We start from the raw sequence: 16,981 nt of genomic DNA, 5'->3' as shown, positions 1-16,981 counted from the left end.
TCACATACAGCGCTCTGGTTGCCGTGGACCCTGTATCAGGCCATTACTTCCTTATAGCCTCTTTTAGTACTCTGTGTCTTAGATGTTAACATATAGCATGATTGGTTGTCTGGATTTATGAAGATTCTAACCGTCCTTTCAATTTACTAATTGCTTTTGGTCACGGATATTGACCATATCTGTATTTATGTACTCAGGAATTCTCTGGGTCTCTTTTTTTTGTTTTGTTTTTTCTCCTTCCTTACTTTTCCCTTCCCTTTTTTACTTCTTGATTATTTATATTGAAGAAGTTGAACATATAATCTTTATTGTATGCTTTTAAAAATGAATAACAATTCTATTTGCCAGAAATGGAAAATGTGACCTGGACAATGACCCATCTAAACTGCACAGTGAACGACCCAAAACAAAGCAAAGAAATGTGGACTTTTTTTTGGGTCGTTCACTGTGCGGTTTAGATAATGTGTTAACTTCATTATACGAGTCGTTACTATTGCGGCACTACCGTATAGGTGTATTTTTTTTCTAAACTTTTTTCAATTACATTTATTTACCTTTCTTAAAATTATTTTTTGGTCTTCACAATACCATCTCTGATCAGCGCCACAAGATAAAATGTTATTATTATAACCACCTCCTACTTTCGAAGTTGGCAGCGCGTAGCCCACGAAGGAAGTGAGGAGTCGTGGGCTGGCTTGGTGGGTATATAAGGTATATAGGCTGTCTAAACACATATCACTCGTTGTTGCCATGAGTAAAAAGGGGCGATTTATCAGAGTTGCAAATGGGATGATTATTGGCTTTCAGGCCAAGGGTGGCAGAGTTTCTCAAACAGTGCAGTTTGTGAACGGTTAGTGTGCTGCTGGGGTGAAAGTATATCGTGAGTGGACAAATGGCACCATTGGGAATAACAGACGTGGAAACTGCGTAGCACCAGGTGCCATTGATGTGAGAGGTAAACGTCGGCTACGAAGGCGCGCGAGAGTCGAACGTCACGCTGCAGTGGAGCAGCTCACCGTGAAAACCAGCCAGGGGGCTACCAGACATGTGTCTAAAACAGTTCAGCGAACCTTACTGCCGTTTGTGGCTCCGAAGCAGACGGATGGTCACTGCTCCTATGCTAACAAAGGTGGATTGGAAAAAAGCCTTCAGTTTGCACAGCAGTATCGGATTTGGACCACCGATGATTGGCAAAGGATTGCCTTCTCCGATGAGTCATGTTTTCTACTCCATCGATCGGATAGCCATTGGCGTGTCAGACGAGAAACATCAGAAAACAAACACCCTGCATCCATTGCTGGAAGAACACAAGCTTGGGGCGGCAGCGTTATGGTCTGGGGAATTTTTTCATGCCATTCTGTGGGCTCACTCATCCAGGTGGAAGGTATGTGAACCGATTTGGAAATGAATATATCGTTGCAGATCGCATCCACCCATACATGCTGTTTGTCTTCCAAGGGGCAAATGGAATCTTCCAGCAAGAGAATGCCACATGTCACACGGCTTGAAATGTCAGACAGTGGTTGGAAGAGCACGACCAAGACTTCTAAGTACTTCCCTCGCCCTCTAATTCGCCAGACTTGAACCCAATTGGGCATCTGTGGGACCACCTCGATCTTCTTGTTCGCTCTATGGATCCTCCCTCACGCACCCTCCAGCAAATGTGGGAAGCACTGCAGTCAGCATGGCTCCAGATACCGGAGACAACCTACCAGCACCTTATTGAGTCACTCCCAGCCCGTCTAGCTGCTGTCCGTGCTGCACACGGCGGTTACTCTGGATATTAGCTGGTGGTCATAAAAATGTATTGAGAAAGCTTCTGTGATGAACCGAAACGTCGCTCACTTGAGGTGAATAAATCGACCTTGTTTCATCTACTCTGAAGTCCTGGTGCCGTTATTCTGTTCTATGGTCGTTTTATATTCAAGTTGCGGAACGGATTCATCCTCTGGTAACGAGCACATGGCCTAATATATAGGTATGTTGAAGTGCGGTGTTCATTTGATCTTGGACTGATTATATATATATATATATATATATATATATATATTTATTCCACACACACACACATTTTTTTTATTTTATCTTGTGGCGCCGATCAGCGATGGTATTGTGCAGTCCCCCAGTGAGACTAAAAAAACAATTTTAATAAAAAAGGTAAATAAATTAAATTTAACCCCTTAATGACCAGACTATTTTAAACCTTAATGACAAGGTATTTTTTACGTTTTTCCATCGTCACATTCCAAGAGCTATAACTTTTTTATTTTTGCGTCGACATAGCTGTATAAGGTCTTGTTTTTTGCGGGACAAGTTGTATTTTTTTTTAATAGCACCATTTTGAGATACATATTATTTATTGATTAACTTTTATTAACTTTTTTGGGGGGGGGGGGATGGAAAAAAAACAGAAATTTCGCCACTTTTTCGCGTCCTAAATTTACGCCGTTTACCGTGTTTTATAAATAACACAAACTTTATTCAGCGGGGTGTTACAATTGCAACGATACCAAATTTATATCGATTTTGTATGTTTTACTACTTTTACACAGTAAAAACGCTTTTTTTTCAAAATTATTTGTTTTTGTGTCTCCAGATTTGAAGAGCCATAACTTTTTTTATTGTTCCGTCGATGCAGTTGTAAGAGGGCTTTTTTTTTGCGGGACGACTTGTAGTTTTTACTGGTACCATTTTGGAGTAGATGCGACCTTTTGTTCACATTTTTTTTTTAAGTCGGGATTCACAGAAAACAGCAATTTTTCCATAGTTTATTACATTTTTTACGGCGTTCACAGTGCGGGTTAAATAATGTAATAGCTTTATAGTCGGGGTCGTTATGGACGCGGAGATACCAAATATACGTAACTTTTTTACTTTATTTTGGTTTTTTAATAGTAAAGCATTTCGTAAAGGGAAACTGTAGGTTTTTCATTTTTTTTTTTCACTTTTTTTTTATTAACTTTATTAAACTATTTTTTTTAACTTTTTTACTACTCCCACTAGGGCACTTTAATATGAGATCATCCGATCGCTATTATAATAAACTTTTGTATTGCAGTGTATTACTTACTGCCTGTCCGTTTAAAACGAACAGGTATCTTTATTAGGCCCCCGGCTACCGTCGGAGACACAGACACTCAGTGATTTAATTGCCGGGTGTCGGTGGGATGAGAGGGAGCTCCCTCCCTTCTCTCCAAAACCACTCAGATGCGGCGCTCGCTATTGAGTGCCGCATCTGAGGGGTTAAACGGGTGAGATCGATACGGCTATAGATACGGGATGCCCTCAGCTACCTCTGGCAGCTGAGAGCAGGGAAATTGAACGGCTCCTTGCACTGTTTATTTATTCTGATGCAGCGCTGTGAAAAGGCTTATGCATCAGAATAAAGCCCATTAGTGGCCGCCGTGAAAAGGCGTATTGGCGGTCACTAACGGGTTAAAAGAAAAAGTGTTCACAGTAAAAAAATAAATACATTTTTAACACCTTATCTAAACCGACACAAAAAACTAAAATGTACACACACATACATCTCATATGTATGATGTTTTACATCAGAACTACTTCAAGATGGACAAGTATTTTGAAGGTATAACTAAGTTCCTGTACCTAATAAACAGGACAGAAGTAATCTGATCTATTTAAAGAATCTGGATGCCACCCCCCTCTCCGCCTCCTTGCTTTTTTGTCCTCCCAACTTCTCTTCCCATTTATTGGATGCAGATATGATTAGGTACTGTGCTGCCCCATTTTTATATATATATGTTTTTCCTTTCGTTTATTGTCTGCTGCTTTGTGCACCCTGCCTCTATTGGAGATGCAATGAAAATTTTTGTTAAAAATGTTCCACCCCCAGACGAAGGCATTAGCGCCGAAACGCACGTTGGGGTGGACTCTGGCTGCATTTATCCTGTTCTATTACCATGGGTATGTGAGTGTTCATTCTTTCATTTCTTTAGTATTTTGTATTTTGGGTTACATATTTTCTTGATTTTTGATACTTTATCATGTCATTTGTTACTGGTGCAGTTACGTCTGCTGCCTTATTATGACTCAACCATCTAAATACATTTATACAGTCTGCACCACTTTATATACATTGATGTTCACTACTGTATTATCTTGTGTGCAGACCATTATTTTACAGGTATTTATACACATCATTTAAAGGACGCATATGCACTTTATTTACCTGTTCCTCACATAGTCGCATGGTTTGATTTCCTTTACCAGCCTATGATCCTTGTTTTTACTGTGGTTTTTTGGATTCTTTTTATTTTGTACCATTATTGTTCAATAAAGTTTTTGTATATTTACTGTTTCTTTATCTCTCAGTGTCAATCTTTCTCTTTTGGTTTTCTACTTGCATTTTTTGATGCTGTTAGGGTTTTACACCCTGAAATCAACCCAGTGGTCCACACATATCTATATGTGCGACTTACCCTGGACCTTTGGGGTTATAGATTTCTGTTGCTCCTCCTTTTTTCGGTTCTTAACATTTTATTGTGTAGATAGAAGATAAAGAGGACCTGTCATGTCCCCAGAAACGGTAATCTGCCTCTATACCTGTACTGCTGCCTTGTTCCCGATTCCGGCGCCGTTTGTTTCATCTTGCTAGGTGCTTCCGTGCTCCCGCAGTCAGCCTGCTCTTTGGCTTAGGTTCACTCCCTCTTGACGGGACAGTGGAGACTGCCCAGTTGTCAACTTATTAAAAAATTAGCATATCAGCCGCGGAAATTAACGGGTTGATTGATGGGGGCACAGAGGCACCTAGCAACATGAAATAAACGGCGCTGGAATCAAGAGCAAGGCAGCAGTACAGGTATGGTGGCAGATGACCTTTTCTGGGGACATTACAGGTCCTCTTTAAGAAATTTTGCAAACACCATTTCCTTTTCTACCAATTGTGAGTTATTTCACGTTGCTTACTACCATTCATAAACATAGCTGCTTCAAAACTCTGAAGGTTGCCCATGGACACAGACAGCAGTTTAGCGGTCAGACATGTGACCTTAGCTCTAGCTGTACAACGTCTCCTCAGCTTCCACCAAACACTGAACCCTGGTAATAGGGAACCAGCAGAATTCTGAATTTAGCTATAGGAATGAATGGAGCATTTTAGAACTCCGTAATAAATCAAGATAGGGGACAGCTTTGGTATACCTAAGGTACCCAACATTTTATGTAGCTTTAAATTCTGTTGTTGCTGTATAACATTTGACTTTATGCCATTAATTGATCCTTTGGTATCATCTGTTTCCGTTTTCGAAGGCTGAACACGATTTACAAGTGGTTCAGAGCAAGGAGCTATCTCATATGGATCTCTCTGAATAAATAATATATTTATATGTATTGCGTTTGGTACAGAACACCTATTGAGGAGATAGAAAATGCACAGTCCCACGTCTACAACGTTGAAAGAAGTACGGAGAGATCCAGCAGTGACACCTCTAATAATAATAATATAGATCAGCAGATACAGATATTACGAGTTGCAGCCTTACCCAGATCTGCAGCTTGATTCTTTTGTCATTCCTGTAAATAGTTTTCACTTTGAAGTCTATTCCCACCGTGCTGACAAATGCTGGGGTGAACGAGTCGTCCGCATAGCGGAAGAGAAAGGAGGTTTTGCCCACGCTGCTGTTCCCAATAATTAAGATCTTGAACATGTAATCAAAGTTCTGGTCGGAGGATTCTTTCTGCCCATAACGAGAATCTGTAGCGGATGCCATCTGCATGGGAAAAGATGCATATTGTAGGTGAGATGGAGACCAGAAGGTATGCTATTAAACAATAGTAACTAGACATCTAGACAGGACCCTCACTTATACGATTAAAAAAAAACAACGTCATTATACAAACTAATAAAAAAAAAAGAGGCTTATGACTGTCAGAATCGAAAAGTACAAACTCTACTTTTCGATTCTGACAGTCATAAGCCTCTTTTTTTTTTATTAGTTTATTGTCAAATTCTGTCGATTTGAAACCAAATTTAAAAAATTGACAGAGTACGTGATTATCTATATCTGAATGTAGTAGAATAGCCTAAATATTATAAACGTATTACATTTTATTTTTAGTAATTAAATTGCATTTATTAGTAAAGCAAAGGGTCAAAACCAGTGGGGCATTTGTTAGAGAACCAAGAGAGAGGCGCTCTATGACAATCATCTCACAACTGACAAATCCGTTTCTGGACTGCAAGGGGCCCACATTGCTGCACATGAGCGGTTTTCTCCCTGTGTCTGCCACTGGTATATAGTGACACAATCCAATAGAACACAGCCTATAAATGAAGACACAGGCTATTGTGACATCACATTAGTAAACAGCCTAGCAGTAAAAACAATCACATTTGTGAAATCATCAATATAGAACAAACCCTTGAATTATAGGCAAACACTATTGTTAAATTATCACACTAGAACAGCCTAGGAATAAAGACAAAACACTATTCTGACATCATCATAATAAAACACAATGGACAAAATAGAAAAACTGCAATTTGCACAAAAAACTTTAACTATTTTTCATGACACTTTCCCAAGTGGTGGGATCTTCTGCGACCCAACAAAATTACTAGAATTTACGCCAGAAATTGACAAATTATTGGCGTAAATTGTAGCGCAAATCTACAACAGTTTACAGCTGGCTTAGATTTGACATTGGCATTCGGACCGACAGAGAGGTGTGCGCCTCCTAATAAATTAGGTGCAACTTGCTCCAGCGCTCTTTATTTTAAGATAGTCTTAATAAAATTCCCACGAATATCTAAATGAAGACTTGGGGGGGGGGGGGGGTGGGGGCTTATTTTCGGCTTTAAGACACTTTTCTGGAGTAAAAAAGTTGCACATTTTGGAGCGCATAAAAATATAGCGTAAACCTAGCCTGCTCATAGCAGGCTTAGATTAAGTTTTCTGCCTTTAAGACTGCCCAATATGTGCCAAGTTTATTAAGAGGCGTGTGCGCCTCTTAAACTAAACCGTCGAAGTGAAATGTGTAAAAAAATTTAAGACTGGCGTATGAAACACCAGTCTTAGGCCCCATGCACACGACCGGAAAATCGCCCGTAATTACGGACCCATTCATTTCTATGGCTGACGGACACCTTCCCGTATATGTACAGGAGGGTGTCCGTGCCGTAGAAACCTGGCGAAAAATATAGGACGTCCGATTTTTTTATGTTATGGACCGTGCTCCTATACTTTATGCACGGCTATGCAATTGCTTTATGCAATGTAAGCACGGCTCATAAAAACGGTCAGGTAATTAGGGGGATGGTCGTGTGCATGAGGCCTTAATAAATTCTCCCCAATAGATTATTGTTACCACACCAAACGACACTAAAACAGAGCTCATAATTACGATTAGCCCAAATGGTACGAATGAAAATTATTCTGCCATTAACAAAGAAAAAAGTGGTATTTTGCTATGTCTCTAAAGATGCCTTTTATTGATTTACCTTATCCTATCCCTGTAGTAGGTATCGACTCAACTCCCCTTGCTAATGGTTATTTTACTCAGCATACTCCTGTTTTTGAACTCCTGGTTGGCTCCATGCATTTGGAGCAGTGCTCTGTACTGGTGATGCAGGGATTATCGTCTGATCTGGTATTAGGTCTTCCCTGGTTGCAGTTGCATAATCCCACGTTTGATTGGAATACTGGGGATCTCACCAAATGGGGTAGTGAATGTCTTATGTCAGGTCTTTCTGTTAACTCTATTTCTCCCCGGGAGGAGGTAAACGCGCTTCCTGAGTTTGTTCAGGACTTCGCCGATGTGTTTTCTAAGGAGGCCTCCGAGGTGTTGCCCCCCCATAGAGATTACGATTGCGCCATCGATTTGGTGCCTGGTGCCGAGCTTCCTAAGGGTAGGATATTTAATCTTTCATGTCCTGAACGTGAAGCTAGGAGGGTGTATATCCAAGAATGCCTGGCCAAGGGTTTCATTCGCCCCTCGACTTCTCCTGTAGGTGCTGGCTTCTTCTTCGTGGGGAAGAAGGATGGTGGTCTTAGGCCGTGCATTGATTATCGTAACCTGAATAAGGTCACCGTAAGGAACCAGTACCCACTTCCTTTGATCCCGGATCTTTTTAATCAGGTTCAGGGAGCCCAATGGTTTTCTAAGTTCGATCTACGGGGGGCATATAACCTTATCCGCATCAAAGAGGGGGATGAGTGGAAAACTGCGTTCAACACACCCGAGGGTCATTTCGAATACCTGGTCATGCCCTTTGGGTTGTGTAATGCCCCTGCTGTCTTCCAGAATTTTATTAATGAAATCCTGAGAGAGTACCTGGGTAATTTTCTTGTTGTGTACCTTGATAACATACTGGTGTTTTCCAAGGACTGGTCCTCCCACGTGGAGCATGTCAGGAAGGTGCTCCAGGTCCTTCGGGAGAATAATCTGTTTGCTAAGACTGAAAAATGTGTCTTTGGGGTACAGGAGATACCATTTTTAGGGCAAATCCTCACTCCTCATGAATTCCGCATGGGCCCTGCCAAGGTTCAGGCTGTGGCGGAATGGGTCCAACCTGCCTCCCTTAAGGCGTTACAGTGTTTTTTAGGGTTCGCCAACTATTACAGGAGATTTATTGCCAACTTCTCGGTCGTCGCTAAGCCTCTTACGGACCTTACTCGCAAGGGTGCTGATGTCCTCCATTGGCCCCTTGAGGCCGTCCAGGCCTTTGAGACCCTCAAGAAGTGCTTTATCTCGGCCCCCGTGCTGATTCAGCCCAACCAAGAGGAGCCATTTATTGTGGAGGTTGACGCATCCGAGGTGGGAGTGGTGGCCGTCTTGTCCCAGGGTACCAGCTCCCTCACCCATCTCCGCCCCTGTGCTTACTTCTCTAGGAAGTTCTCGCCCACAGAGAGCAACTATGATATTGGCAACCGCGAACTTCTAGCCATTAAATGGGCTTTTGAAGAGTGGCGGCACTTTCTGGAGGGGGCCAGACACCAGGTAACGGTCCTTACGGATCACAAGAATCTGGTTTTCCTAGAATCGGCCCGGAGGCTTAATCCTAGACAAGCTCGGTGGGCACTATTCTTTACCAGATTTAATTTCTTGGTTACCTATAGGGCTGGGTCCAAGAATATTAAGGCTGATGCTCTGTCACGTAGTTTCATGGCCAATCCTCCTTCCGAGAAGGATCCTGCTTGTATTTTACCCCCTGGTATAATCGTTTCTGCCACGGATTCTGATTTAGCTTCTGATATCGCGGCTGATCAGGGTGCAGCTCCCGGGAACGTCCCTGGGGACAAACTGTTTGTTCCCCTGCAATACCGGCTAAGGGTACTCAGGGAAAACCATGACTCCGCTCTATCTGGTCATCCTGGCATCTTGGGCACCAAACACCTCATTACCAGAAACTATTGGTGGCCTGGGTTGCCTAAAGACGTTAGGGCTTACGTCGCCGCTTGTGAGGTTTGCGCTAGGTCCAAAACTCCTAGGTCCCGACCTGCGGGCCTACTACGTTCCTTGCCCATTCCCCAGAGACCTTGGACCCATATCTCCATGGATTTTATCACCGATTTGCCTCCATCTCAGGGCAAGTCGGTGGTGTGGGTGGTAGTCGACCGCTTCAGCAAGATGTGCCACTTTGTGCCCCTTAAGAAGCTACCTAACGCCAAGACGTTAGCTTCTTTGTTTGTGAAACACATCCTGCGTCTCCATGGGGCCCCAGTCAATATCGTTTCTGATAGAGGGGTACAATTTGTTTCCTTATTTTGGAGAGCTTTTTGTAAAAAGTTGGAGATTGATCTGTCCTTCTCCTCCGCCTTCCATCCCGAAACTAATGGCCAAACGGAAAGGACTAACCAATCCCTGGAACAATATTTAAGGTGTTTCATCTCTGACTGTCAATTCGATTGGGTCTCATGCCTTCCCCTTGCTGAATTTTCCCTGAATAACCGGGTCAGTAACTCGTCAGGGGTCTCCCCGTTTTTCTGTAATTTCGGGTTTAACCCAAGGTTCTCCTCCGTTTCCCCTGGTTGTTCCAATAATCCTGAGGTAGAGGATGTTCATCGGGAACTGTGCACTGTCTGGGCCCAGGTTCAGAAGAACCTAGAGGCGTCCCAGAGCGCACAAAAGATTCAGGCGGATAGTAGACGTTCTGCTAACCCCCGGTTTGTCGTCGGGGATTTGGTCTGGTTGTCGTCCAGGAACTTGCGCCTTAAGGTCCCATCCAGGAAGTTTGCTCCCCGATTTATTGGACCTTATAAGATCATTGAAGTCCTCAACTCTGTATCCTTCCGTCTGGAGCTGCCCCCATCCTTTCGCATACATGACGTCTTCCATGCCTCCCTCCTTAAACGCTGCTCCCCGTCCTGGTCCCCCTCGAGGAAACCTCCTGTTCCCGTTCTCACCCCTGAGGGGGTGGAATTCGAGGTGGCCAAGATTATGGACAGTAGGATGGTCCAGGGCTCCCTCCAGTACCTGGTCCATTGGAGAGGATACGGGCCGGAGGAGAGGACTTGGGTACCTGCCCGTGATGTTCACGCTGGGGTATTGATCAGGAGGTTCCACCTTCTCTTCCCTACTAAACCGGGTCCTCTTAGTAAGGGTCCGGTGGCCCCTCATAAAAGGGGGAGTACTGTTAGGGATCTGCCAGGTACTACGTCTAGGTATACTCCTGGGATTAATCAATCCACACCTGAGGCCAGACCTGTTCGACTGACACTATCTCCCACCAATCAGGGTGGCAGGCTCAGGAGTGGGAGAGCCTATCGCGGCCTGGTCAGTCGGAGTTAGCTCCGCCCCCTGTCCTTTATTACCTGCCATGTTCTCTTCCTCAGTGCTTGTAATTCTTCTGGATTCCTGGCCTCACTGCTGCTTGCTCCAGCCTGCTTCTGCCGTGCTTCTGCCTTGCTGCAGTTCCGCTTAACCTGCTTTGCTTTGCCCCTGGCTTGCTTCCTTCTCCGTGCTCACTTTGGTATACTCCACTTCATCCTGGTCCTGACTACTCATTCACCGCTCCGTTTCCTCGCGGCGTTCCGTGGCTACTGCCCCTTCCCTTGCATGTTCCCTGTTTGTTCTCCCGTGCACTTAGACAGCGTAGGGACCGCCGCCCAGTTGTACCCCGTCGCCTAGGGCGGGTCGTTGCAAGTAGGCAGGGACAGGGCAGTGGGTAGATTAGGGCTCACTTTCCCTTCACCTCCTTCCTGCCATTACACCCATGTTCCCCTGACCTCAACCCTATTGAGAACCTTTGGAGCATCCTCAAGCAAAATATCTATGAGAGTGGGAGGCAGTTCACATCAAAACAGAAGCTCTGTGAGGCTATTCTGACATCCTGCAAAGATATTCAAGAAGAAACTGTCCAAATACTCACAAATTCAATGGATGCAAGAATTGTGAAGGTGATATCAAAGAAGGGCTCCTATGTTAACATGTAACTTGGCCTGCTACGTTTTTTTTGATTGAAAGAGCTTTTGATTTCTGTAAATATGACCTCCTGATGCTGCAAATTCAACAAATTACCATTTTAGTTCTCTTTACAACCTTTAAAATGTTTTGATCTCTGTTGTGCATAATAATTTGAAACAGTGCATTTTGGAGTTTTTTACTTCTAAAAAAAAAAAATTTGTTATCATTAGGAGATTTGTTCAATAAAATTTGCATTATACTCTAACGGTTGATGGCTTGAAGATTATACTGACTGTCATTTGCATAGGACTATTTAGGAAAATCAGCGAAAAATAACATTTGCATAATAATTTTGGCTGTTCAGACTGTCCGTGATTTTCATGCAGTGTATGTCCTCTGCGTAAAACTCACGACATGTCCTATATTTGCCCGTTTTTCGCGCATCACGCACGCACTTCCGTGTGCCGCGCGTGATGCGTGCTCCAGTAGGCAAAACTATGAATGAAAACAGAAAAGCACCACGTGCTTTTCTGTTTACAAACATACAAACAGAGTGTCATAATGATGGCGGCTGCTCGAAAATCACACAGCCACGCATAATATGCTGCTGATACACGGAGCTGTTATGGACCTTTTGCGCACGCAAAACACCGCGTTTTTTGCGCGCGCAGAATGCACACGCTCGTGTGAATCCGGCCTAATACTAATGTATCGCAGTTTATCGTGTTTTTTTTGCCAGCTCCTAAGGCTTAATAGGAGCAAAGATGGCAGACCTGGCGGCCTTTATTAGGCCTCTGCTATGACAACCATCAGCACCCTGCAATCGCATCTATCGGCATAGATGCTGCGGTCAATATTGACTACAGCATCTAAGGGGTTAAACGAGCAATATTGTATTAACCTATCTATGTAACACACAGCTGACACCCACAACTTATGCAGCGGGCTCAGCCTGCGCCATACTTTCCCTCCGGGCCTCAGTCGTACATATACGGCGGATGTCGGGAAGAAGTTAATGCACTTTTGGCTACGTCTGATCAGCAATGTATTCACTTGTTCCTATGTGGAACTGCCATTTTACCATTAGGTCACAGTGTGGTGGGGTTATTCAGTCACTAGGGTGATATGATTTAGTTGTAGTAAGGTAATCGCTGAGCTTGTATTTGGTCAGTACGATTTAATTTAGTCCTTGTATAAAAGGTATTATTTAGTCACTGTATGACTGTATTATTGAGACATATACTAATACATATTGGATACATTGTTTGTAATAAGTTACACCCAGCATTCAGTGAAGGCATCCATTGAGGACGGCAGTTAAAAAGAGGACCTTTTTAAACCATGTTTTTTTTATACCACATGCCTCCCCTTATTCCTAGCATCATCTCGATTCCAGCACTGTAATTTAATTACTTTTTGGCTCTCCTGTTGTCCCGCTACGACCCCTGCTCTGCTTGGCGCCTAATATGCTAATTTAGAGTAAAGGTACGGAGAGAAGAAGACCTCATCTCTCCTTAGTAGGCGTTGCCTCCAGAATGACGGTGACACTTTCCAATCAGAACCGGGTCTTCTGCATCACCATGAGTCTGTCCGCTCTGATTACACAACGTCACAGGGACGCAGAAGGCAACACCTACTCAGGAGAGGTGAGGTCTCCTTCGCGCAGTACCATTGCTCAAAATTAGCATATTAGGAGCCAAGCAGAGCAGGGGCCATAGTGGGACAACAGAGGGGGCAAAAAAAGAGAAAAATTACAGCGCTGAAATTGAGAGGAAGCCAGGAATGAGGGGAGATATCTGGTAAACATAAACAAACAAAAAAAAAAACATGACAGGTCTTCGTTAAGGGTGAAGTCACGTAGAGGTTATTTAGTTGCAGAAGTTTTCTGCAAAAAGCAGTCCCATTTATCTCAATGTAACTTGCAGAAACCTATACACCTGCTGCTGAAACAATTCCGTTCAGATGAATGGAACAAATTTTCAGTCACAAAAGATTTCTGCAACAAAATCTGCCACGTGTGACTACACCCTAAATTGGGTATATAGTACAAATATGTTACCATTATGAAACCGGTTTCTCCTTCAGTGGAAGTTACAATCAAACTTCCCAGCAACAAGAGCACAGACAATATAAACAGGGGACTGGGAATGCCAATTACCAGAATTGTCATTTCAAAAAGGACATAAAACACTCATCTCGAAACGTTAGAAAATTAAATGAGTTTTCCCATTAGGAAAACCCCTTTCTAAATGCCCATATAGGCCAAACTGACGTCCACACTTGGAACCCTCCCTTATTAGCCTGAAAGGGGACCAGCTGGAAACAATCGCCCCTCCCTCTAGGGTGAGTTGAATTAGACAGTTTTAAACAAATCATTCCTATATACTATGATCACTACATATTTGATATAATTATATCACATTGGTGGGGGTCATTAGTCCCAGTTCACACAGGGTATTTTGCAGGCAGAAAAAAATCTCAAAACTTCAGGAACTTTTAGGCAGATTTTTTCGGCCTTCCATTGATTTCAATGGGAGGTCAGAGACGGAACCGCGGCAGGGAAAGACATTTTTTTTTTCCCCCGTGAAAAAAAAACACGCATGGGAGGCGCTTTTGGACGTTTTTTGCCGTTGATTCCGACACGGTTTCCGGGTCAAAATCAGTGCCATAAAACTCAGTGTGAGCTGGGCCTTATAGTGGAGTCCAGGAGGATGCATCGCTATGACAATGCCGGGGGAGGGAGGTTAAGTATTGGCTGTTATTTTTTTCCCACCTCTGTTTTCTGCAGCAGCGACTAATGAATTTTTTTTCGGCTGGAACACCCTACGACTTCTATGTCTTCTACGCTGCATACTTTTATGCAGCGTATCCGAACTGTGGGAGCATACCCTTTGGCCTTATTCAGACGAACGTTGATTACGTCCGTGTGATGGCCGTTAAAACAACGGCCGTCACACACGGTTTAGAGTAATATGGTAGAGCCAGATTTACATTGATCTCATATTACGGTTTTAACTTAACTCTCATGCGATTCGATCAATGAAACACAAACCTAAAATATGGCCAGGTAAATGCGCGACTTACCCTTACCATCAAGACATTCCCTTTGATGCCTGTGTCCTCTGCCATTTCTGTCTATGTGCCCTTCTCAGCATACATTTCTTCTCTATACATAAACCTACCACAATGACCCAACCATCAGCTGGTGCTCAATACGGTCTGCAAGCACAAAGGTCTATAGGATATAATAAATTGTTCTCTTATCAAAAGGGCATCTATGCTACCTTCATGTTTTGTGTAGGAAAACTATGCAGTTACTTACAGCTTCACTAATGTTGTAATGTCCTGGTTTAGCTATTAAATCTTAACTAGACCATGTTCATATGTGGCAGATTTGCTGCAGGTTTTCGGTGTGTGTTCTGCAGCAAAGTACAGTATAATGCATGTGAATGGGGTTTTAGAGGGGATGCCGGCATTGCAAAAGGATGAACTCCACTGCAAAATCGGCATGTTCCACAAGCAGATCTATACACAGATATGTTGTAGATGTGCTGCCTTTGCATATGGCCGTACCGTGGAACAGTATGATTGAATAACCCGCAAGTAGTGCAATAACAAATTCTCGGTTTGCGGTTGCTCAAAACACTGCAATGTATTCCTGTAGTGTGGTAATAGCTATTAATAAATTTTCATTCACGTTACATCTATCACCTAATGTGTGAATATAGCCTGTAAACATTTATCTCCATAGAACTCAACGTTGTGTACCTGACACGGTTTCCGCGTAAAAATCAGTGCCATAAAACTCTGTGTGAGCTGGGCCTTATAGTGGAGTCCAGGAGGATGCATCGCTATGACAATGCCGGGGGAGGGAGGTTAAGTATTGGCTGTTATTTTTTTCCCACCTCTGTTTTATGCAGCAGCGACTAATGAATTTTTTTTTGGCTGGAACACCCTACGACTTCTATGTCTTCTACGCTGCATACTTTTATGCAGCGAATCTGACCTGTGGGAACATACCCCTAGGCCTTATTCAGACGAACGTTGATTACGTTCGTGTGACGGCCGTTAAAACAACAGTCGTCACACAGACCTACGTAATTCAATGGGGCCGTTCACAGGGACGTTGTTTCAACAGACCGTGTGAAGGGTCCGTTGTAAAATAGGACATGTTCTATTTTTTTGCGCTTCACGCATCCCTCCATAGACTCTAGTCTATGGGGGATGCGTGAGGCACCTCTGACGTGAAAAATTGCAGTTTTTCACATCTGCGGTTTCATACACTCGTGTGAATCTAGCCTAAGGAATAATTCACGCGACCGTGTTCGGTCCGTGATATACGATCAGCATGTCGGCAGCATTTCCCGGACCGAACACAGTGCAGGGAGGAACGCTACTAGAGTCATAGTCCTGTACGAGGCCAGGAGTACCTGCAGGAAAACTGTCCCGTACTGTAATCATGTTTTCAGTACGGGGTGATACTATGATAAATATGAGGCTAGGAGGCCGGCTCCCTGCACAGTGTTCGGTCCAGGAAATGCAGCCGACACGCGGTCCATATATCACGGACCGAACGCGCTCGTGTGAATTAGGCCTTAGGAAAAGCCAGATCTTTCGTTGAAATTATCCCAACCTGTACATCCTATTTCTAAAGCGGTCATAATGTCAAATTAAACCTCTTTCTACAGTGTCTGCCTTGTGACCAGAGGTCGCATCAACGTCTGTACAGGGAAGTTCTCTCTTTAAAAACAAACAGTCTAATGCGTACTTCTATGCATGAAACTGAAACCCGCTATCTCTCCTGAACAGGTGCTGCACACAAGTATAGCACCGTGGCGCTCCGCTTTCTTTTTAGTACAGGACTTACTGAAATTATAGAGAATGGGCACAGCGCTATACTTACGTGCAAGTCCTGTGCAGGAGAGCCAATACCAAAGAGGGAAAGAAAAGCCACAGCGCTATACTTATGTGCAGTGCAGGAGAGCCAATGAGAAAGCTCCTTACTTGCAGCCAACTTTCTCATTCACAAGCAGATGATTGGTCAGTTTGGGCAGGCTGCGGGAGTGAGTGCAGCACAGCCTTTGCGGTGAGACTGGTTTTTGAATGCTGCGGCGCCTGGATGACAAGCGGCAGCAACTTTGGTAAATTGGAAGGATCTTTACTTCGGCTGCGATCTTATCTTAAAGACAAATTGGTCCAATTTGGACCATTTAACAAGATTGTGGTGGTAAAAATCACACAGACCATGTCAGAACCCTAAATAAGAGAACTTTATCACAACATATTTATTGAAACGTACGGTAATAGTGTGTGTATATATATGTGACTGCGCAACTCCGTGGTTCTGGGTGCCGTAGTTTGGTACTACTAAAATTAGATAGTACTATACAGGTGCCCCCGAACCACAGGTCTGTGAAGTCCAAATAAAATGGATGTCTTGAGGCGGCGTGTTGGGCACTCACTTTATTTGACAAGTTACACTGTTCAAATTGAGTATTTTAACTGGTATCGTGTTGACTTGGTTGTTTGTCACTCAGAGACCAGGGCAGATATCGTAGGATTGACACTTCTGTTCAGTGTAGAATATAAAATAGGTGTAGAATGACCTAAACTCGCT

At 43.5% G+C, this 16,981-nt stretch overlaps 1 protein-coding gene across 2 annotated transcripts in view; it reads right to left on the bottom strand.

Moving 5' to 3' along the window:
* The window catches only part of RAB3A (RAB3A, member RAS oncogene family), a 64,644-nt gene that overhangs the window by 35,549 nt on the left and 12,114 nt on the right, over positions 1-16,981 (bottom strand). The window contains exon 2 of one of the 2 annotated variants that reach the window (XM_075863038.1): positions 5,502-5,729. In XM_075863038.1, coding sequence (XP_075719153.1) covers positions 5,502-5,729 — 228 coding nt within the window. Of the gene's footprint in view, positions 1-5,501; positions 5,736-16,981 lie in introns of those variants that run through there. The other variant, XM_075863028.1, reaches the window with a different exon arrangement.

The sequence above is a fragment of the Rhinoderma darwinii genome, chromosome 1 (genome assembly GCF_050947455.1).
Source record: "Rhinoderma darwinii isolate aRhiDar2 chromosome 1, aRhiDar2.hap1, whole genome shotgun sequence".
In the NCBI taxonomy this organism is placed as follows: domain Eukaryota; kingdom Metazoa; phylum Chordata; class Amphibia; order Anura; family Rhinodermatidae; genus Rhinoderma; species Rhinoderma darwinii.
The sequence above is the reverse complement of the archived record's forward strand: the minus strand, read 5'-3'. Positions and strand labels throughout refer to the sequence as shown.